The sequence below is a fragment of the Macrotis lagotis genome, chromosome 1 (assembly GCF_037893015.1).
Source record: "Macrotis lagotis isolate mMagLag1 chromosome 1, bilby.v1.9.chrom.fasta, whole genome shotgun sequence".
NCBI lineage: Eukaryota > Metazoa > Chordata > Mammalia > Peramelemorphia > Peramelidae > Macrotis > Macrotis lagotis.
The window spans coordinates 410,113,942-410,137,283 of NC_133658.1; the positions used below are offsets into that span (position 1 = coordinate 410,113,942).

The following is a 23,342-nucleotide window of genomic DNA, read 5'->3' on the forward strand; positions in this document are numbered from 1 at the left end:
GAACAATTTGGAACTATGACTTATAAAACTGTCCATACTTTGATCCAGCAATATACTACAAGGTCTATATCCCAAAGAGATCACAAAAAAGGGGAAAAGATCACATTTATAACCACAGTTATAGCAGCTCTTCTTGTGGCAAACAAAAAGAGACTGAGGGGATGCCCATCAATTAGGGAATGACTGAACAAGTTGTGATATATTATAGTAATGAAACACTGTTGTTCTATAAGAAATGACGAGCAGAGGAATTTCAGAAAAACTTATATGAACATGATTATGCACACTTAACCTATATCAAATTGTTTACTATCTTGTAGAGGGAGGAAGGATGGGAAGAGTGGAGAAAATTTTATAAAAATTAATGATGAAAACTATGTTATTGAAAAAATAAACAAAGATGGCTTAAAAAATGAAAAAAAAAAAGATGATACCCAGAACTGAAACACAATACTTCAAATTAGGACTAATAAAAGCAAAATATTGTGGGATTATCACCTCTCTTTTCCTGGGAAATTATGTTCTTCTTAATGCAATCTAAAGTTCCATTTAAATTTTGTTTTGCCTGCCACAACACAATTAACTAATACTGATTTTGTTTTTTCAATTGCTTTACACCATGTTTCTCTTATCTTCTACTTGTAAAGAACAAGATTTTAACAATCTCTTGAATTTCTCTTACTCAATTCAATGCCATAGAGTCCATTAAAATTCTTTTGTATTTAGACTCTGTTATCTACTTTTTGGTATGATCTGAAAATTTATCCAAGATAAAAAATAAATTTTATTTAATGATAAAAATGTTAAACAGCATTGGACCAAACATGGAGTACCATAGGAATCCAGATTCCCATTCTATTGAAAACATCTTAACATACTGACACTGAACTCTTGAACAACTATTCTTTGTATAGTCATTCAATCAATTCTGACTCCATCTGACTGTATTTGTCTATTCATGTTTTCATCTTCTCCCATAAGCACATTTTCAAAAACTTTGTTCAAACTGTATCCACAGCATTCTCATCTATTAGTTCAGTAATCCCTCTGAATAAGGAAATAGTAAAATCTGGCAAGAACTGTTCTTAAGGAAGCTCAGCTGGTTACTTATAATTACCATTTCCTTGTCTAGATGTTCCCCAAGTATTTCTTTAATGAACTGTCCTAGAATTTCCCTACGAATTAAAGTCAAATACACTGGCCTATAGTATGTTCTACTAGTTTGGAGCAGGATAACATTTCTTTTTCTCCAGTTCTTCAGTACCACTATCATTTTCCTATAATCTTTCAAAATATACACTGGCTCAATAATCAATCTACCAATTCTTTCAGAACCTTAAAATGTAGTTCATTTGAACTAAGTAACTAGAATTCATCAGGGGTAATTAGATTCTCTTTTTATTTTGGGCATCAGTTCCTTGTTGATCACTTTTGTTGTATCATTTTCGGTGTAAAATCTGTTCCCCCTGACAGAAAAAAACAAACAACAAAATAGCCTGAAGCAACTCTGGAAGAAGGAGGAAGAAGTATAAAGAAGGAAGGAGAAGGAGGCTTTTAGGTTGTCTTTGTTTTCATTACTGGCTTTGGCTCATTCTGAGACTAAGCATCTCTAACACAATTTTTACAAGACCATGGTCACATTTTAATATTCATACTGTTACCTCCTCTTCTATCTAATGTATATTTCATTTTTCTAGATGTTGCATTGTTCTATACATTTTGTTTTTAAATTTAGACTGGTTGGCAAGTACCTTGTGTATTATTCTATTAAAGAGACTGCTCTTTAGATTTGTCCCATTTTTCCTCTTCAATGAAAACTGTTCCCCTTTGTGTCTTCCAAATTTCATCACTAAGCATCTCCCATATCCCTTGTGCATTTACTACTTCTACTTCTAATAATCTTACTACTTTAGACTCTATCTTTCTTCTATGTCCTGTGAAATCTGATTTCTCAAAATCTAGAGTACATGTCAAACTATACTCAGTTTATCTTTCCTTCTCTATTGCAAACTAGAGGATGGACTAATCATAAACCTCCAAAGATCCTATCATTTCTAGCCCAGTTGCCAGTTCTTCCCTCATGATGAAAATTCTAACTTTCCTTGTTGGATTCTCCATTTTTTTTACTTCATCATTATTAACAAGAGATGAAAGTTTATTCTTTTTAAAAGGACATAATTCTTTTAAAATTACTATTATTTTCAGTAATCACTTTTCTCATATCCAATAAAAAACTAAACAAATTAAAGTCCTACACAATCATCCTATCATGCCCAATACTCACTCTTCCAGGAACCAAGGGGATGGTAGCTTCAGCTTTGGTCCTTTCTGCTTCATCGTAAGTAGGCAATGTGGTAGCCACATTGTAAGAAGGGGGCTTGGGAAATCCAGATTCATCTTTGTAGTCAAAATATGCTGTAGAGAAAGTTAAAAAAAAAATCACATTCAGAAAAAGATATCAGGGCGGCTAGGTGGCGTAGTGGATAAAGCACCGGCCCTGGAGTCAGGAGTACCTGGGTTCAAATCCAGTCTCAGACATTTAATAGTGTGGCCTTGGGCAAGCCACTTCACCCTGTTTGCCTTGTAAAAAAAAAAACCCAACAACAGAAAAAGTTATCTTATGCTATGCATTCTCTCAATAAATGATTTTTAAATGATTTCTATGTAGATTATCAGAAACAAATTTTGAATTTAAGATGATCGTTTCACTGCCATATATTTAGATCAGTTAAATCTTTCCACATTTGTACTGACATTTTAAAACTAACTGTATTTTTATAAACAATTATTCTTTTCTACCTGAAGACAAACCATAAGAGAATATACTTAAAATTTATGTTTATAAATTAATCTAAAGTTATCCTAGTACATAGAGTGCTAAGAACAAACATGTTTAAAATATACTATTTAACATGTTTATATATAATAAATGTTTAAGAAGTTATGCCAAGCTCAATGAAATTCCCCTACAAAAGTATACCTATTTAAAATAAAATGCCAAATCAATAACCAAAAATTGCTTGATGTCTTAATGATAAATTAAGTTTCTCTAAGATCTGAAAAAAAATTAAAAAGCCTTTATGAAAATCTGCTCCCCAATTATAAGTTATGAAATCTATTTTTTAACACACTTAACTAAAATGCTTCATATTACTTTAAATTTTACTGCACATTTAACCCATCAACATTTATCAAATAAATGTCACTGCTCAAAACAAAAGATATCACTAAACAACTAGCCAACAACATCTCAAGGTCCATATACTAGAGCCAAGAACTCAAAAAAATAGAATAATTTTGAAGTATTTTACTGGTAAAAAGTCCTTCACACCTCAAATATAAATGAGGGCATGTCTCACTGCATTATAGCAGAAGCCACTAACTTACATTCATAACAAAAGGCCTAAGTTATCAAGAAAAGATGAAAAAACATTCACTATAACTCTACATTTTTAGAAAGATTTCCCCCCAAAAGTTAAATTTTTAAAATATTATTAGTTCTTAAAGGAATAAATTTTAATCTATAACAAAATTCAGTTGTCCAGAACACTTCATCCTCCACAAAGACTCTGATAGTCAAGATAAAGACTTTCACTCTCTGAAATATAAATCCAGTTGTTCATTAACCAACTGAAAATTTTCCTGGTACTGTTTGAAGTTACAGACCAAAGGGGAAAAAAAAGAGCATAGTCCTTTTTGGGTTCCTTTGTAAACAGCCTCAATTGGCTCTGCCTCTCCTAACAAATAGAAATTTAATGATAGTCAAAAAAGCACTACTTAAAAATTTTTCTTCACCCCTAATTCCACATCAGTCAACACCCCAATTCAAAAATGAAGGCAGTTGAATTTTCTCAGTTACTGAGATAGTTAATTGTCACAGGGAAAAAGACAGGAGGAACCAGGACTTAGAAATGGATATGAGGATTAGTACCTGGTCATCTACTTACACAGTGATAAAAACAACTTCAAGAAATACTTCACATAAAACACACAATCCTAGTGTATAGTAAAAGGTGGGGTGGAAGGCACTTATCTAATCAACTGGGATAAAAACTCCCTCTTTGATAAAAACTGATGGGATAATTGGAAGTTAGTACGGAAGAAACTTAGATTAGACCAACACCTCACACCCTTTACCAAGGTAAGATCCAAATGGTTACACCATTTACACATAAAAAACAATACTATAAGCAAATTAGAAGATCAAGGACTAGTTTACCTGTAAGATCTATGAAAAGGGGAGCAGTTTATGACTAAGGAAGAGTTGGAAAACATCACCAAAAACCAATTAGATGATTTTGATTACATTAAATTAAAAAGCTTTTGCACAGATAAAACCAATGTAACCAAGATCAAAAGAAATGTAGTAAATTGGGAAACAATCTTTACAACTAATGATTCTGACAAAGGACTCATTTCTAAAATATATAGAGAACTGAGTCATATTTTTAAAACAAAAAGCCATTCCCCAATTGACAAATGGTCAAAGGATATGCAAAGGCAATTTACAGATGAGGAGATCAGAGCAATCCATAGCCATATGAAAAAATGCTCTAATTCATTAATTATTAGAGAAATGCAAATTAAAGCTTCTCTGAGGTACCACCCCACACCTCTCAGATTGGCCAATATGACCAGAAAGGATAATGATCATTGTTGGAAGAGTTGTGGGAAATCGGAGACCCTATTACACTGTTGGTGGAGCTGTGAACTCATCCAACCTTTCTGGAGAGCAGTCTGGAACTGTGCCTAAACTAGGCAACAAAAATGTGCATACCCTTTGACCCAGCAATACCACTACTGGGTCTATACCCTGAAGAGATGAAGAAAAAGGGTAAAAACATCACTTGTACAAAAATATTTATAGCAGCCCTGTTTGTGGTGGCAAAGAATTGGAAATCAAGTAAATGTCCTTCAATTGGGGAATGGCTTAGCAAACTGTGATATATGTATGTCATGGAACACTATTGTTTTATTAGAAACCAGGAGGGACGGGATTTCAGGGAAGCCTAGAGGGATTTGCATGAACTGATGCTGAGTGAGATGAGCAGAACTAGAAAAACACTGTATAACCTAACAGCAACATGGGAGTGATGTTCAAGCTTGAAGGACTTGCTCATTCCATCAGTGCAATGGTTGGGAACAATTTTGGGCTGTCTGCAAAGGAGAGTTGCCATCTGTATCCAGATAAGGAGCTGTGGAGTTTGAACAAAGTGCAAGGACTATTCCCTTTAATTTAGAAAAAAACAAACAAACAGATAGCTTATTGTCTGATCTTGTTACCTCTTAGACTTCTCTTTGAGGATATGATTTCTCTCTCATCACACCCAATTTGGATCAAGGTACAACATGGAAACAAAGTAAAGACAGACAGAGTGCATTCTGTGGGGGGGGGGGGGGGGGGGAGCAAGATGGGGGAAAAATGTAAAACTCAAATAATATCTTTAATAAAAATAAATTTAAATTAAAAAAAATCTTTCTTAAAAAAATGAATCTTTATGAATTATGTTAAAATATGGACTCAAATGTCTAAGAGATAATAAGGAAAGATTATTTTAAGGCAGTATGCTACTGAAGATGCTTTCATGTAAAATAATGTTGGTCCTGTCACTATTTAGTCACTTTATCTCTGAAATTCATATTCTGAGCCTTTTTTAGGTCTTCATTTCTATGTTTTAAGCATATTTATTATCTCAAATCCCTTCCAATTCTCTCCCCCTCTTTACCTCCTGAAGAACTTACAAACCTAAGTTCCCCTTCAATTATTTTTTAAACTAATTTTTTTCAATTAATAAAAATCTGCTCTGTCCCCTCTTACTTCTTTTCTCCTCTCTTGAAAAGGAAAATTAAAAACAAAACCCTTATTTAATCAAAACAAAACAAATTCTTGCATCAGCCCTGTTTAAATCTGTGTCTCATTCATTACTGAGTTCACTGACCCTCAGTCAGGAGGATGGTAATATATTTTATAATAATTTCTTGGGAATCAGTTAGCCATTCAGAGTTGTTAAGTCTTTAATAAGTGGTTTGACTTTATACTATTACAATTATTGCATAGTTCTGGTTCTTCTCATTTCACTCTGTTTTATTTCATGCAATTCTTGAAAGGTTTCTTTGAAATCATCACCTTCACCATTTCTTAAAGCACAACAATTTTGCACCATTGACATATCATAACTTGTTCCAGCTCTTCCAAATGATGGACATTCTCTCAGTTTCCAATTCTTTGCCATGGCAAAAAAACCCAAAAATCTTTTAAAGTGTTTCTATAATATCCTCTCCAACTCTTAAAAAAAAAAAATATTGTACCTGAGAAAAAAATAAAGTTTATTGCTAATGAATAATTCCCTGGAGGTGATAGATGGAAGGAAAGCATTTTAAATAACTTCTTGGTATAGTTAGAATTAGATCTTCTAGGGCAGAGATGTTCTGCAAAACTCCTTGGTGATGCCACATTAAGATGTAATTAGAATATGTTTAACAAAAATAAATAAAATTCAACATAGATCATATTAATTTCTGGTTCTCTAAAACAATATGCAGCCTGTAAGCATCCTTTGAGTTTGAAGCTACTACTCTAGGGTATAGAATAAAAGAAATCATGATCAAACATTCCAAAATTTCTAAAGGATAAATATAGGTAAATATTGGACTAGAGAATCAATTATCAGATTCAAGGTATGACTCTAATCCTGTAAAATTTAATTTTTAGGCATTTCTCTAAGCCAAAGTACAATAAGGTTATTTAATGGAAAATTGCACTCTTCAGATCATAAACAAAACAAAAATTAGGTCTGCTAAAAAAGATAAGACAATCATTTGTAAAAGATATTAGAAAAAGAAAATTCCCTAGGGAGTGGAAAGAGGAAGGCAGTCCAGTCCTTTTCCACTTACCTGCACTCTCTGCAGAGATGCTGCTGTATGGGGGAGGAGCATCACTGACAACTCGCTCAGGTTCTCCAGACTCTTCCTCATTCTGCAACTGAAAATAAATTCTATTTTAAAAACACAATAATTCAAAGTCTCCAATATAATGACAGTGCTATATCCACTGTGTTTAAATGTTTGTTAAATAAATAGTTCATTCTCAGTAGAAAACCTAATTAAGGAAAATAAGACAATTTGCAAACCATTCTGCTTGGATATTTCCCAACTCAAGTTCACCAGACCAATTTTTCATGTTTAAAATATTCAATGTATTAATGATTACAAATAGCTTAGGCATTCTGCTAGATTTGACAAATGATATAATCTCCTAATTCCACCTATGAAAGCTCCTCATAGGCACCTGGCAGCGAGATTAAGTTGTTCAAAATACTCAATTCTTTTGAGTAGTCCTGGAGTCTGAAATACTTGTGCTTAAATCCAGCCTCAGACATTTACTTTATATGTGAATACACATAATATTTTCCTGTGAGACAATAGCACACATATCCTATTTGGATCTAATGAGATAATAATTATAAAGCACACTGCTCAGTTCCTGGAATATAATAAGCACTATCATTCCTGGAACCCAGGTGTGGGTGGGTTCCCACTGGCTGGGAGCCCAACCAAAATCAGAGTTATCCCCTACAACACATTGCCTCTCCAATTTTTTAGCACACATTTCAAAAAGGTTATTCTTCTCAAGGACTAGTTTACCTGTCAGATCTATGAAAAGGGGAGCAGTTTATGACTAAGGAAGAGTTGGAAAACATCACCAAAAACCAATTAGATGATTTTGATTACATTAAATTAAAAAGCTTTTGCACAGATAAAACCAATGTAACCAAGATCAAAAGAAATGTAGTAAATTGGGAAACAATCTTTACAACTAATGATTCTGACAAAGGACTCATTTCTAAAATATATAGAGAACTGAGTCATATTTTTAAAACAAAAAGCCATTCCCCAATTGACAAATGGTCAAAGGATATGCAAAGGCAATTTACAGATGAGGAGATCAGAGCAATCCATAGCCATATGAAAAAATGCTCTAATTCATTAATTATTAGAGAAATGCAAATTAAAGCTTCTCTGAGGTACCACCCCACACCTCTCAGATTGGCCAATATGACCAGAAAGGATAATGATCATTGTTGGAAGAGTTGTGGGAAATCGGAGACCCTATTACACTGTTGGTGGAGCTGTGAACTCATCCAACCTTTCTGGAGAGCAGTCTGGAACTGTGCCTAAACTAGGCAACAAAAATGTGCATACCCTTTGACCCAGCAATACCACTACTGGGTCTATACCCTGAAGAGATGAAGAAAAAGGGTAAAAACATCACTTGTACAAAAATATTTATAGCAGCCCTGTTTGTGGTGGCAAAGAATTGGAAATCAAGTAAATGTCCTTCAATTGGGGAATGGCTTAGCAAACTGTGATATATGTATGTCATGGAACACTATTGTTTTATTAGAAACCAGGAGGGACGGGATTTCAGGGAAGCCTAGAGGGATTTGCATGAACTGATGCTGAGTGAGATGAGCAGAACTAGAAAAACACTGTATAACCTAACAGCAACATGGGAGTGATGTTCAAGCTTGAAGGACTTGCTCATTCCATCAGTGCAATGGTTGGGAACAATTTTGGGCTGTCTGCAAAGGAGAGTGCCATCTGTCCAGATAAAGAGCTGTGGAGTTTGAACAAAGTTCAAGGACTAATCCCTTTAATTTAGGAAAAAAACAGATATCTTATTGTCTGATCTTGTTACCTCTTAGACTTCTTATCTCTTCTTTAAGGATATGATTTCTCTCTCATGACACCCAATTTGGATCTAGGTACAACATGGAAACAAAATAAAGACGGACAGATTGCTTTCCGTGGCGGGGGGGGGGGGGGGGGGGGGGGGGGGGGAAGAGTAAGACTGGGGGAGATTGTAAAATTCAAATAATATCATTAATAAAAATAAATTTATAAATAAATAAATAACGGGGCAGCTAGGTGGTGTAGAGGATAAAGCACCAGCCTTGGAGTCAGGAGTACCTGGGTTCAAATTCAGTCTTAGAAACTTACTTATTACCTAGCTGTGTGGCCTTGGGCAAGCCACTTAACCCCATTTGCCTTGCAAAAACCTAAAAAACAAAACAAAACAATAAATAAATAAGAATGAAGGACAAAAAAAGGTTATTCTTCTATTGATGGGTTCTTTGTTAATGAGTAGTACCTTCTGAGATTAAGAAAAATGAATTTTCAGCTTTTCCAATTAATAACACTACCTGGGCCATCCCTTCAGTTTTCCTCTTCTCCAATAGTACTAACTTATGAATTCGCTGATGTGAAGAATGCAATCTGAGACCACTGAACATATTTAACTCCATTTAAAGAGAAAATGATTTAATCCTGACTTTAATGACATTTTGAGGGTTCACTCCTCTGATTTTTTTTTTTTTTTGGTTTTTGCTAGGCAAATGGGGTTAAGTGGCTTGCCCAAGGCCACACAGCTAGGTAACTATTAAGTGTCTGAGGCGGAATTTGAACTCAGGAACTCCTGACTCCAGGGCCAGTGCTCTATCCACTGCGCCACCTTGCCACCCTCCCCACACCTGATTTTTTTTCTTCCACACCTCTGATTTCAATGGAAGCAGGGGCTCCCCACTGAATGAACTCCATTTACAAACACAGTTCAGCTACTATTCTCCTACATGTAACAGTTACATTCAAAGAAGTTAGAAAATCATCCTTGGTTTTACAATGATAAAAGAAAAACATTGAAATTATTCAATCAAACAAGGTATGCAGGGATTTTTTGTGGGGGTTTTTTTGTTGCTAAACAGTGAGAGCAAAATAACTTACTGGAATATAAAGATAAAAGTTAAATAAGCATGCCACTAATGGAGAAAAGGTATATTGTATTTCCCTTCCCCATCTCCATTTGATGTTGATCAAAACATACCATCAGCCATTTAGTTCAAAAAAAAAGTACACATCATGCCTGTGCACATACACCAGTTACTTTATGTACAATAAAGGAATGGGGGAAAGGAACCAAAGAAGAGAGAAAACTATATTGTAGTAGTGAGGATATGGATTAACCAAATCTGGGTTTTCTAATTGTGAATATATTGTTTTCCTTGGAAGCACAGTTCTGGAATAGAGTTGCAGGTTCTCTTTTTAGTAAACTACTCCTGTCTGCTGCTGGAATACATCAAATGTATCTTCATCCTCCATTTCCAACTGTGCAGGTGTGTCTGTTTCATTGGTTGGTTGCTCATCAAATCAGAATTTTATCTGTCTCATTGACAAACCCTGTCCTTCACAATAGGCTTTCATTAGTTTACTAAGTGGTGTGTGCTTCTTAATCTTAAATTGTACCACTAAACCATCTTGCCCTGCCACCTTCAAATTAATGTGGATTACATTACATTACAAACATCCTTTTGCTTTTCATCAGACATGGTGAATCTGTGGGTCTCCTCAGCCACCACTTCATAAAAGAGGCACCAGGAGGGTCCATTCCAAGGGAACTGGGTGGGGGTGGGGGTGCAGGAGCAGGAGGAAGATGATGGTGGTGATGGTGAGGAAGAGGAGGAGGAGGAGAAGACAGAGGAGTCAGAGGAGATGGAGGCAGCGGTGGAAGTACTGACCAGGTTCTCCAGTCTTAAGAAGTGACATGTATTTTCATTCTACCTTGAACTGTTACAGAAAAACAATACAATCTAAAGTTTAAATATAGTAAGAAAATCTAAACCTACTTAACTAAAGATGACTTCAATCCTCCATTTACTATTACTCTGTTAGTTAAAACAAGATGCAAATATGCTAAATGGTATTACCAAACTTTCAATTTCAAATTCTTATTTAATTTTTATAATAACGTCAAACCAAATAACTATACAACTAGAAACATTTTAATGAATGAAGTATTAAATGTTTGTTTTGTGCATAGCACTGGAGATACAAATAGAAAAAGTAAGAGGGTCCCTGCTCTCCAGAGCTCACATTTTAAGGGGAGAGAGAACCTTATGTGGAAGGTTTCAGCTGCTGGTGAGAAAATGAGATGGAAAAGTCCCATGGTCCTTAGAGCATAGTAGCAAAACAGAACAGTAATGTTTGTTCTTTAATGCCATTTCCATTGTAAAATGATAACCCTTTCTAAGGCTGAACCATCTGACTATGCCAAGGGTTTTGATAGCAAGAACCTTCTTTTCTGGGTCAGCTCAGGCTGCACAAGACCTAATCTGCAGGAACATCCCAAGATGATACTAAAGATTCAGCTTGGGGCTACCTCTGTCCTCTGGCAGAGGTTTGGGGGGGGGCGGAATGCTGCCCCTGAACCACAAGAATTGCTTCCATGTATAATGGTGGCAAGGGCTAGGTTGTAGGATCAGTTGTTGGTAGGTACTACTACTCCAGGGATCCCATGTCTAATTAAACTTGAGTCAAGATACACCCTTAAATTATTTACATTACTAAAAACCAATTTTATAAAACACTTAAGAATATCTCTATGTCAAATAACTTCATATAGACTACAAAGACTCAAACCTTCATATAAAAATGAAAATATTTATCTTAATTGGATTCTGCAATGAGAAAATGCCGAATGTCCATAGTCCTAGACAACACTTCAAACTCTAGGTTTAAAAAACAAGTCCCAGGAAAGCAAAGAGTTTAAGGAAAGAGCCTGCATGAGAGTTGTCTCTTGTGAATTATTGGGCAATTCTCTACTGATATTCTTCCTACATTGTAGCTCTTTTCTATGGTATTGAATTTGGCAGAAATAGAAAACATGAAAACACTTATCCCTTTAAAGTCTTCAACTTCTTTGAAGCCAAGACTTCAAAATCTTTAGGCATGTTTTACAGGTTATTACTCTATCCCTAAAATTACTAAAGGATTCTTTTCACTTTTATTGATTTAAATTTTTTTTACCATAATGATAACTTTAATATTATTATTATTATAAATTTAAGGGCTGAAAACTAATTATTTCAGTAAGTTACCTATTAAATGTTATTTTAGAAATGCCACTATTCATAAAATTACAGATTGAGAGCCAAGAAACCTTGAATATAAAGTCCACAAAGATTAGGATCACAGTTTTCTGGCCTCCAATTCAGCACTCTAAGCACTAATACCACATTGCTTTTCTATTCAATGAAGAATGACATAATACTTTTTGCATTAATTATACATATGTAAACAAAAATTAACTCATCACCTTTTTTATGTAAAAAAAAGGGTAGGGAAGGGGTATTGACTATGAGAAACTTTTTTCTCTAGTGTTTAACTGGAATATATGCTGATATTCCCAATAGGCACACACTTCATTTCCAAGAAACCACATACTCTTATCAGTGAATTTTTCCAAAAAGCAGAATGTGTAGCAAAGTCATCTTCAATTTTTTTAAAAGCAGACATAGAAACCTTGTTCTGCAATAGTGTAGATGAGGCAGCAAGTTCTTAATATTATGCAGCTTATTAATGAATTTAAATTAACTGAAACATCTAAAAGAAAAAAACAACTTGCAGATTAGTTACTGGGCGACACATGAAATGTAACATTTTGCTTTATACTGTTATAGCTGAAAAGGAAAAAATGACTATGGCTCTACTCCCAATTGCAGGAGCTCCACCTACTTTAATGTTCCTTTCACTAGTTCACAATGATTACCCAAACTAGCATTCTATGGAGAGGAAGAGGCCTTTTCAAAGCAACTAAAACAAAAGTTTCTTTAAAAACTTTCCCCTTCAAATTCTTTACTCCTTACAGAAACAAAGTGATTCTGTGGAAAGAGTATTAAATGTAGGATCAAATTATTTCAGCTAAAATTCTTTCTCACTACTTTACTACTTATGAAACACTGACCAACTTAATTAAGCCTTCTGGGCCTCGCATTTTTTTTACCTAAAAAATGAATGGTTGTACCAGATGATTCAAAAAGTTCCTGTTTTAGAAATAAATCTATCTCATATACTCCTCTACAAAAGTCCATTCTACAGCCTCATCATAGTATCGAGCGTGCCTTCCAAAGGTTCTCAAAGGTTATATTGATAGGGCCCAGAATTCTATCAAAAGAAGGGAAATGGGGGCAGCTAGGTGGTGTGCAGTAGATAGAGCACCAGCCCTGGAGTCAAGGAGTACCTGAGTTTAAATCAGGCCTCAGACACTTAATAATTACCTAGCTGTGTGGCCTTGGGCAAGCCACAAGGGAAATGAACTGTATTCCAACTGGAAAGCTGTTCCCTAAAACAAAACCTCATCTTTTTAACTTCAGCATCCTTGGGATGCAGCTTAAGGACTATAAGTTATGGAACACAATGATTTCCAAGGACTCAAAACTCCAAGTGACCTAAAGGGGCAATGGTGAGATAAGTGGTGGCCACAGATTGCAGCATATTGCTTAAAAGAATTGGTTAACCAAGAAATGTGTGACTGAAAAGGGGGCAGATTAGTCACATTTCAAAATGAGAAAAAACAAAGTCTGTGTGCTCTAGTGATTCCCATTTAATGTTAAAAGACTTAAAGGAAGACTTTCAGCATCTTTTATATTAAAGAATTACAAGATGACACCTAAGCTACACAGAATAAGAAATCATGTTCGGAACTCCAGAGTATTCTCATCTCTGACAACAGTCTCATTTTAGTACTGTACATATAAATACTATATCCATATACTATATTTAATTTTTTAAAAAGGATGAGAAATGGAACAATAAATTACAAAAGGAAGGATTAACTTTCAAGATGGATAATATTAAGTAGAGTAAAAATTTGGGGGAACACCCTGACAGAAGTTATGAGCACAGTTGACCCAGGTAAACTTAACACTCTCTAATAATTACAATTTTTATCTCATTAGAATTCCTAAAAAAAAGTCTGAACCTCCCAAGGTAATTAAGTTATTGGTCTTGAAATTTTAAATGATTCTCAGAGGTACATTTCACATGCTAAATGAAAGGTGTACAATTATTAAAAGTTGTTGATGAGCTTACTTTAAACACCCTCTATGTCAATAGAATCTACTAATCTGAATGAAAAGGATTATTTGTAGTTTTCAACACAAGAACACCCACACGTAAAAATTTTTGAGGTATACAAATGAAAACTACAGATCAAGGAAAACAATTTTAAAGAAAGGGGAAAAAAATTTTCTTTTTAAGTTTGATAGATGAAAGGGAGGGGGTAGGGGAAGATCTAAAAATAAACCATACTATCCTTACTAAATATACTTCTTTTCTATACTTTTTCTACATGGAAATATTAAATTGTATTAAAAACTCTTAACAAGCTAATTTCCAATTAGTACAAATGAAACAAAATTTTACTTGCAGGTTTAGCACAAAGATACACTCTGAATTCATCACCAAAATTTAAGTGCTCATTAATAAATAGGTAAGGGTTTATATATCATTTTTCACTTAGTCTATCATTGGTCAATATTTTTCAGTTGAGATAGTCTTTTTTCCCCTTTAATTTCATTTGGAAGGAAGGAAAGATTGGGTTTTTAGAAGATAAGTTTTTTTTTTGCAAGGTAAATGGGGTTAAGTGGCTTGCCCAAGGCCACACAGCTAGGTAATTTAAGTGTCTGAGACCGGATTTGAACCCAGGTACTCCTGACTCCAAGGCCGGTGCTCTATCCACTGTGCCACCCAGCTGCCCCTTAGAAGATAAGTTTTAAGAAAAATTCTTTAAAACTATTTTTTTAGATTATATAAATTTTCATTTTCAATGAAAAGTTATACATATTAAAATATGGAAACAAACTCAAATTTGGGGGATAAAATGACAAAAATAAAACAGTTCTTATCTCAAAAAGCTAACATTGAATAAGCTGGGCAAGGAGATGATGCCATGTACATCAATAAGTATATACAGATAAATAAGTATATACAGATATATAATAAGGTCAAGGGATTTTTTTTTGTTTGCTTGTTTTTTAGGGGGATATATACTAGCACCTAGATGGATTAAAAAAAAGCTTCACATAGTAGGAAGTGAGCAAAGTTTTGAAAGATACAAAGGCTTCTTAAAAAGAGGTGAGGGGTGCTCAGTGGATAGAGCACCAGCCCTGGAGTCAGGAGTTCCTGAGTTCAAATCTGACCTCAGACACTTAATAATTGCCTAGCAGCGTGGCCTTGGGCAAGCCACTTAACCCCATTTGCCTTACAAAAAAGCCTTTTAAAAAAAAGGTGAGGAAGGTATGTACTATAAAGATAGGGGACAGTCTATCTGAAGTCAGGACTAGGGAGAGGAGTGTCATGTGTGTCATGTTGAGCTTTGCTCAACTGCAGCAAAGATACAAGTAACACGTAATAAGGTCAGAAAGGAAAAAAGAAAAAAAAACTCTAAGGGCAGATTATGTAAATCCTTAAATACCAAATAGAGGAATTTACTGAATATGCGAGTGATAGACCCACATTTAGGAAAATAACTTAAGGAATTTTATGTAGGATCAAGAGGGAGTAGACAAGTCACATTACAGTAATAATACAGGTAAAGCAGTGAGTGGGATAAAGCCTGAGATTTCTTCAGTAGAATATTACAGATTAGAGAATAGTTAACTATGTGCCCCTCTTCCCTTGACAAAGCAACCTCTGGGATACTGGTAAAGAGTCCTAACTGACCCCACCTTATTTGAAGTCTGGAGGACCACTCAATTCCTGGGGCTGAAGAGATAATCTGGTTCCCTTTGAATTTTATGCACTTTTCCTTAGAATTAGTCTGGGAGATAAGAGTTAGGATGAATTCAATTCTTGGACCTTTGGCTTTTGCCTCAATCTCTGTAATTTGGACCTGGATTCATAGCTCACCCATGACTCTGGCCAAATCACTTAACTTCTATAGGCCTCAGTTTCCTCATCTATAAAAAAATGTGGAGAAAGACCTGAAAGTTTCTTTTAGCTCAATCCACTGAGCTGCTACTGCCTTCCTCAAAGATGACCATTCTATCTATTTTGTTTATATCTTTGATGTACTGATTTAAATGTGATGTTCCTTCCCCATCTGAATGTAAGCTTGAAAGCAAAGACCTCTTTTTTTTGGCAGTATTTGGGCACATGGTAAGTAAAGTAATAAATTCTTCTTGACTAATTGTGATCTTGAGATCCAGGCAAGACTTTTCTATGGGAACATAACTAGGATCTGAGGCATCAGCTGAATTATTTGCTTCCTTGACTTGGTTCACTTTCAAATTAAATTTTTTTCACAAATCTTTCAGCAACTTATCAAATGCCTATTTTAATTGCATTCTGCTACAAAATAAATAACAATATTGGGAAAATGTTTACTTTTTAAAAATTATTAATCATTTTTCTATGCCATAGTACACATTCAAAATATTTCATGCAAATGATAAAATACAAATGATCAAAATTAAAATAATTTCAGAAGTAAATTAAAACACACTTTCCTAATTCTTTTATATTATTAAAACATTAAGATAAGTTGTATATCTGGTCAAAGTAAAATTTTAAAATAAATACAGAATATCTGTTGGCATCCTCAGGGAAAGGAAGAAATATAAATCACTCAAAATTTGAGTCACTCCACCAACATGCCCAAAGAATACTATAATGAATTGGATGATTTTTCTCCACCCCAATCCCTTGCAAACGACTGCTTACAAAGCATCAGAGATAAAGCAAAGGGCATAAGTAATAACACATTTTGCTAAAACCTCCATAATTATATCTTAACACATAGAAAATATTTCATTTAAATCCTCTTTTCTAACCTTTCCCTTCTCTTTTATACCTCACTTTCCAATACAATCAACCATTATCAAATACTTAACACATTCAAGGCATTATAGCCTGAGAACATGAAATCAAAAGGGCTAGAAGCTAGACCTGTAATTTCACTAGTATTGCTAATTCCCAGGTAGAGAAACCCCTTCTGTCAACATAAGTCTTATAGGGAGCTTACCTAGAGCCCTGAGAAATTAAGTGACTCATCTAGGGTCATACAGTTAAGTTGTCAGAAGAAGCAGATGAACCCAAATCTCCCTTTGTTTAAGGATAGCTCCATTCAATATACTTACTCCTTTGTTTCATTTTTGCCAAAGACAAAAAACAAAATACTCCCTAAACAAAAAAGATTTACGTTTTATTTAAGTTTATAGTCTCATTTATATATTAAAAAGTTAAGTGGAAACCAGATAATTTCAAGAGACCAGTAACATTCAGGAAAGGTTTCCTGTACAGGGTGGTCAAAAGAGCTGAAAGTTCTGAATGAAGTTAGTAGAGTCTAAGCAGCTGAACTGAGAATGGCGTAGTCTAGGCAAGAGGAACAAAAGGTAGAGGTGGAAGACAGAACACTAACTTCTATTTTTTTTCCAGTTTTTGCAAGGCAGTGGGGTTAAGTGGCTTGCCCAAGGCCACACAGCTAGGTAATAAGTGTCTGAGATTGGATTTGAACTCAGGTACTCCTGACTCTGGGGCTGGTGTTCTATCGACTGCACCACCTAGCCAACCCTAGAATGCTAACTTCAAAGAAAAACAATTATCAGTTTGAGTGGAAGTGAAATGTGAAAGTCTTTAAATGCCAAGCTAAAGAATTTTTATTTTGTTTTAGAGTCAATAGGGGTCAAGACTCTAGAGTAGGAGAAAAAATAAAATTATGGAATCATCCAGGAATAACCAAATTAATAATTTTAGAACATTTTAAATATGTCTAAGTCTATAAAATGTGTGTAAAATATATATACAAACATACACATAATTGCTGAAGTTTCTTAGAGTACATTACCATATACTGATTTCATTTATGTTATACATCTAGAGAAGATAAATTGTTAAGGCTTTAAAAAAATACTTCAAACATTAAACATTATAATCTATTTAAATTATATAAACTAGGTCACCAAAGTGCTTTTAGTCTTCCTAACAATTAGCTATGTTAATGTAATGGTCAATGATTTCCATCTTTTTTTTTTGTCTGTCTTTCATTTAGCTATCAATATTACTCAAATTCATGAGATTCATTATTCAAAGTACTATTATTTATGTTCATTTATTCACCTAAAACAGGATTAATAAACTAAAAATCTCTCATAGAGATAATGCTTGCCCATATAGTAGTATAACCAAGTGGAAATGATTTTAAGCATACTTTAACTATACCATACAGATTCCATGTCAACTGTATAAGGACAAAATTTTACTGAATTCTACTGCAGATGCACAAGATTCCATAGAACTCTCTTCAAATCATCTGTCTTTATGTTGTTACCCTAGTAAATGGATGAGATTTCTAAAAAAAAAAATCTCAGGAAGATAAGTGCAGGACTAATAATGTATAAAAATCAATAAGGACATGAAACTGCAATCCTCCCTCCTTTTTGGAAAACTGAAACAAGCAAAACTTTGAAAAAAAATTCTCAATTTACTGACTGCTAACTTACTAGAGAATATTCATTCCTAAATGAGATTATTTCTTTGAAAATGAATTAGTTTTTTTAAGGCTCTAAATAAAATGTAGAACCATAATAGTCTTATATCACTTCCCAAAATACATCATTTTCAAGGCTAAAAGATTGCTTTTAAAAATGAATTTTATAAAGCATGCTAAATAGATCTTTTCCATTATTTTGCTTTTTTTAAAGATAAGGAAACAGAGATCAATATAGAGTAGCTGACTTGGGATTTGAATTCATATTTCAACCTTGCCATTTTCTGTGTGTTGGACAAGTCACTATACATAAGTATTTTATAAACCATAATATGTTATGTAACTGTTAACTAGTTATTACTATCAGAATAATAAAATTTCAGAACTGGAAGGGATATCATATGTTATAGGTCATCTAGCCAATCTATACCTAAAGCAGGGATCCTTAGCTTGTCATCTCAAAAATGTCAGTTTTCTAGAAATTTTGAAATACATAATCTTGATATTTTCCTCATTCAAATTTCCAATTCAAATTCAAATACAAACACTCAGATCAGTAAGTCTTCAAGTTTGCCTCTAAAACACCCCTTCCAATAAGGCATTCATTAAGACTAAATATTTTTTCCCAAACAGAAAAATGGGAGGGAGGGATCCCAAGAAGGAAAGAGGACAGAAGATCTTAGATCATAAAAAATAATAATCACTTATATGGGTGCCTTCTACGTGCAAGGCACTCTCCTAAGCATTTTAAAATATTTATCCTGTGATCCTCATAAGTCTGAGAGATGCCAAAGACAAAAGTGACTTTTTACACAGTATCCTACAGATACTAGGTATCTGAGAAGATAAAATAGTATCAGAAGGGTCCTGTTAATATAGAATATCCACTCTGAAAGGAGCCTTAGAACTTCATTCATCTCAACATAATTAATAGAAGAAAAAAATTTAAGATAAAGAAGATAAAAATTTAAGAACATAGAAGAATGAAAAATAAAATGTTACCAAAACTTCAACAAATTTGCTAAGAATTTTCTTTGCTGAATTTCATGTTCAACAAGATTTTTAATCTAGATTATAAATGTAGTCCCAAAATGCATCCAAACATTAAGTAATGTATAAAATTATGTTAGTAGGGATAGAATGGATATGTAACTGACTTTGCTAATTAGTTATCTCCTTATGGAAGTTCCTTCCAATTAAGGTCAGTAATTTCTCTGCAATTTACAATTTTAGAGTGCTGCCTATTGGTAGGTATTAGGAGGTTAAGTAATTTGCCCAAGATCATATAGCCAGTATGTCAAAAGAAGGACTTAAAACCCAATTTCAATACTAGCTCTTGATCTACTAATCCACAACAGTCTCAAGTTTTTTCTAATATATCTTAATATTTTTCTTGATTAGATAATGGTTGAGTCTTTAGAATCTCTTAACAATTGTTAATATTATACTAAAAAAAGCAGCAAGGTCAAAAAAAAATGTGTCATATTGCCTGGGGATTGACAAATATTGCACAAAGGGAAGGAACTGTTTTAACCAATTAGTAAATATTTTACTAAAAATGTCCTTGAATCTAGTCAGCATTTTTAGTTAACATCTGAAACTTTTAGGTGGTTATACTAGACAGAAAAATAAGGCAACCCTAAATGTAACAACAGCAAAAAATAATGGGTGATATCTAAAAACTTTCTTTAGATGATGTCAATAGTAAATCCAAAAAGATCTAATGTTACTGTTCACATGGGTACTCTTCCAATGGAAAAATTAGATTAATTCCTCCAAGGAACCATGTGATTGCTCCCAGGGACCAATGTGGATAATTCTTCCAAGGGACTATGTGGGAACACCTCCAATCTTAATAATACACCTTCCATTCTATGAGAATCTTATCCCTAAATCTTCTAGGAGGGGATTCAACTGATATTAGTGCTAGTGACCTTTTCCATATCTCTCGACCTTATATTGATATCACTCCTTCTCTTATCTTCTCTTAATAAGCATTTATTAAGCAATCACAATATGCCAGTCAAGGTACAAAACATTGGGGATACAAAGAAATGCAAGCAAAAAATAGGTACGAACTAGACAGCTGCAGAGTGGATGGAGTAAACAAAGAAAAAAGCACCAGCAGTTGAGGAAATCAAGCAAGGTTTCATTGATTTAAAAAGATGTCATTTGAGCTGAATTTTGAAAAAATTTGTCCCGATTCACATCTCGCCACTGGACCCAGATGGTCTGGAGGAAAAAGTGAGGCTGGTGATTTAGCACAGCATCCTCTCTCTCAATTACACTTTATGTGCTTGTCATGCCATTACCTCCCTGATGTCATGGTATTCCTCCAAAATGAAGGACAGAACATTGAAGGAAGTCAAGACTTCTAAAGGCTTCTTTTTTTAAGATTTTATTTATTTTGAGTTTTACAATTTTTCTCCTAATCTTACTTCCCTCCCCCCCCACATAAGGCAATTTGCCAATCTATTTCCATGATATACATTGATCCAAATTGAATGTGAGAGAGAAATCATATCCTTAAGGAAGAAAAAATAAAATATAAGAGATAGCAAGAACAGACAATAAGATACCAGGTTTTTCTTCCTAAACTAAAGGTAATAGCCCTTGGTCTTTGTTCAAACTCCACAGTTCTTTCTCTGGATACAGATGATATTCTCTCCACCACAGATAGCCCCAAATGGTCCCTGATTATTGCACTCATGGAATGATCAAGTCCATCAAGGTTGATCATTACCCCCATGTTGCTGTTAGGTTATACAGTGTTTTTCTAGTTCTGCTCATCTCACTCAGCATCAGTTTATGCAAATCCCTCCAGGCTTCCCTGAATTCCCACCCCTCCTGGTTTCTAATAGAACAATAATGTTCCATGACATACATATACCAGTTTGCTAAGCCATTCCCCAACTAAAAGACATTTACTTGATTTCCAATTCTCTGCCACCACAAACAGGACTGCTATGAATATTTTTGTATAAGTGATATTTTTACCCTTTTTCATCATCTCTTCAGGGTATAGACCCAGTAGTGGTATTGTTGGTTCAAAGGGTATGCATATTTTTGTTGCCTAGTTTAGGCACAGACTGCTCCAGAAAGGTTGGATGAGTTCACAGCTCTACCAACAAGGTATTAATGTCCCCGATTTCACACAACCCTTCCAACAATGATCATTGTCCTTTCTGGTCATATTGGCCAGTCCGAGAGGTGTGAGGTGGTACCTCAGAGAAGCTTTAATTTGCATTACTCTAATAAGTAATGATTTAGAGCAATTTTTCATATAACTATGGATTGCTTTGATCTCATCTGTAAATTGCCTTTGCATATCCTTTGACCATTTGTCAGTTGGGGAATGGCTTGGTTTTTTTGAAAATTTGACTCAGTTCTCTGTATATTTTAGAAATGAGTTCTTTGTCAGAAATACTAGTTGTAAAGATTATTTCCCAGTTTACTACATTTCTTTTGATCTTGGTTACAGTGGTTTTGTCTGTGCAAAAGCTATTTAATTTAATGTAATCAAAAGAGTGATTTTTTTAAAAAATATTTTCATAATTGTATTTCAATGTAAGTGGTTTCATTTGAAATCCCATTTTTATATTATATATTCAAGAATATTCTGAGAATTTAGACTTTACTCCTTCTAAAAAGTTTCTAAAATAGGTTTAACCAAATTGTCAAAAGGGTACATAAACAGAAAAAGGTTTAAAAATCATGAGAAAGGGGCCAGCTAGGTGGCGCAGCCACCAGGCCTGGAGTCAGGAGGACCTGAGTTCAAATCCACCCCAGACACTAAGTACCTAGCTGTATGACCTTGGGCAAGTCACTTAACCCCATTGCCTAGCAAAAAATCTAGAAAAAAAATAATATCCCAAAATCATGGTAAAGGACACAGGGAGGTGACACAGTGGATAGAGTACCAGCCTTGGAGGCAGGAGTATGAGTTCAAATTCAGCCTCAAACACTTAATTAGCTATGTGATCATGGACAAGTCACTTAACCCCACTGCCTTACAAAAAAACAAAATAAATAAATAAATAAAATTTAAAAATCATGGTAAAGCTAGACAGTACACGGAAGAATGTATAGGAACTTATTTACACTCTGGTGAGCCAAAAAGATAAATTTCTATTTCATTCTAGAGGTAACAAGGAGCAATGAAGAGTTTACTAAGTAGTTGGTCAAAAAAGGGCTTTACGAAAATTAGTTTGGCAGCAGCTTGAACCAAAAGTGTTAATCTCAGCCCACTAAACTCCCCAAGTGTTGCAGAACCATATTAAAATGTAATTGGCACACTTACAGAGATTGTCTAACATTATAGAAAAAATAAAATGATAAATACTAGAGGGGGTGTAAAAATTTAGGTATACTTAACATACTATTTTTGGAGATGTAAATTGGTCCAACCATTCTGGTGAACAATTTGGAACTATGTAAAACTGTGCATAATACCCTTTGACCCACTAATACAACTTCTAGATCTGTTTTCCAAAGAGATCAAAAAAGAGGGAAAAGGATCTATGTGTTCAAAAAATATTTGAAGCACTTCTTTTTGGTAGCAAAATCCTGGAAACTGAAAGGGACATCAATCAATTGGGAAATGACTGAACAAATCAAGGCATAAGAATATGATGTTATACCATTGTGCTATAAGAAATGACTAACAGGATACTTTCAGAAAAATTTGAGGAGACTTTTGTGAACTGATGCAAAATGAAGTGAACAGAGACAAAACAACACTTTAAAGAGAAACAGCAAAATTGGAACTGAGAGTTAGTAGCTAGTCTGATAAAGACAATAAGCTAAGACAATTCCAAAGGACCTATCATGAAAAATGCTATCCACTTCTGAGAGAGAACAGATAAAACTATGAGTGCAATGAGTGCAGATTAAAGCATGTTTTTTCACTTGGGGGGGGAGCAACATGACTAATATGGAAATATTTTGCATGACTTGAAATGTAACATTTATTGTTTGTCTTCTCAATGGGAAGGAAAGATATGAATGAGAATTTGGAACTCAA

General features: G+C 34.3%; 1 protein-coding gene across 3 annotated transcripts in view; it reads right to left on the reverse strand.

Moving 5' to 3' along the window:
* The window catches only part of NDFIP1 (Nedd4 family interacting protein 1), a 57,906-nt gene that overhangs the window by 26,952 nt on the left and 7,612 nt on the right, over nt 1–23,342 (reverse strand). Inside the window, exons 1-3 of one of the 3 annotated variants that reach the window (XM_074212722.1) lie at nt 3,388–3,587; nt 2,514–2,580; nt 2,285–2,415 (exon numbers count right to left, since the gene is read on the reverse strand). In XM_074212722.1, the coding sequence (XP_074068823.1) occupies nt 2,285–2,415; nt 2,514–2,580; nt 3,388–3,393 (204 nt within the window). In that variant the 5' untranslated portion in view covers nt 3,394–3,587. Of the gene's footprint in view, nt 1–2,284; nt 2,416–2,513; nt 2,581–3,331; nt 3,368–3,387; nt 3,588–6,894; nt 6,983–23,342 lie in introns of those variants that run through there. The other 2 variants (XM_074212721.1, XM_074212720.1) reach the window with 2 other exon arrangements.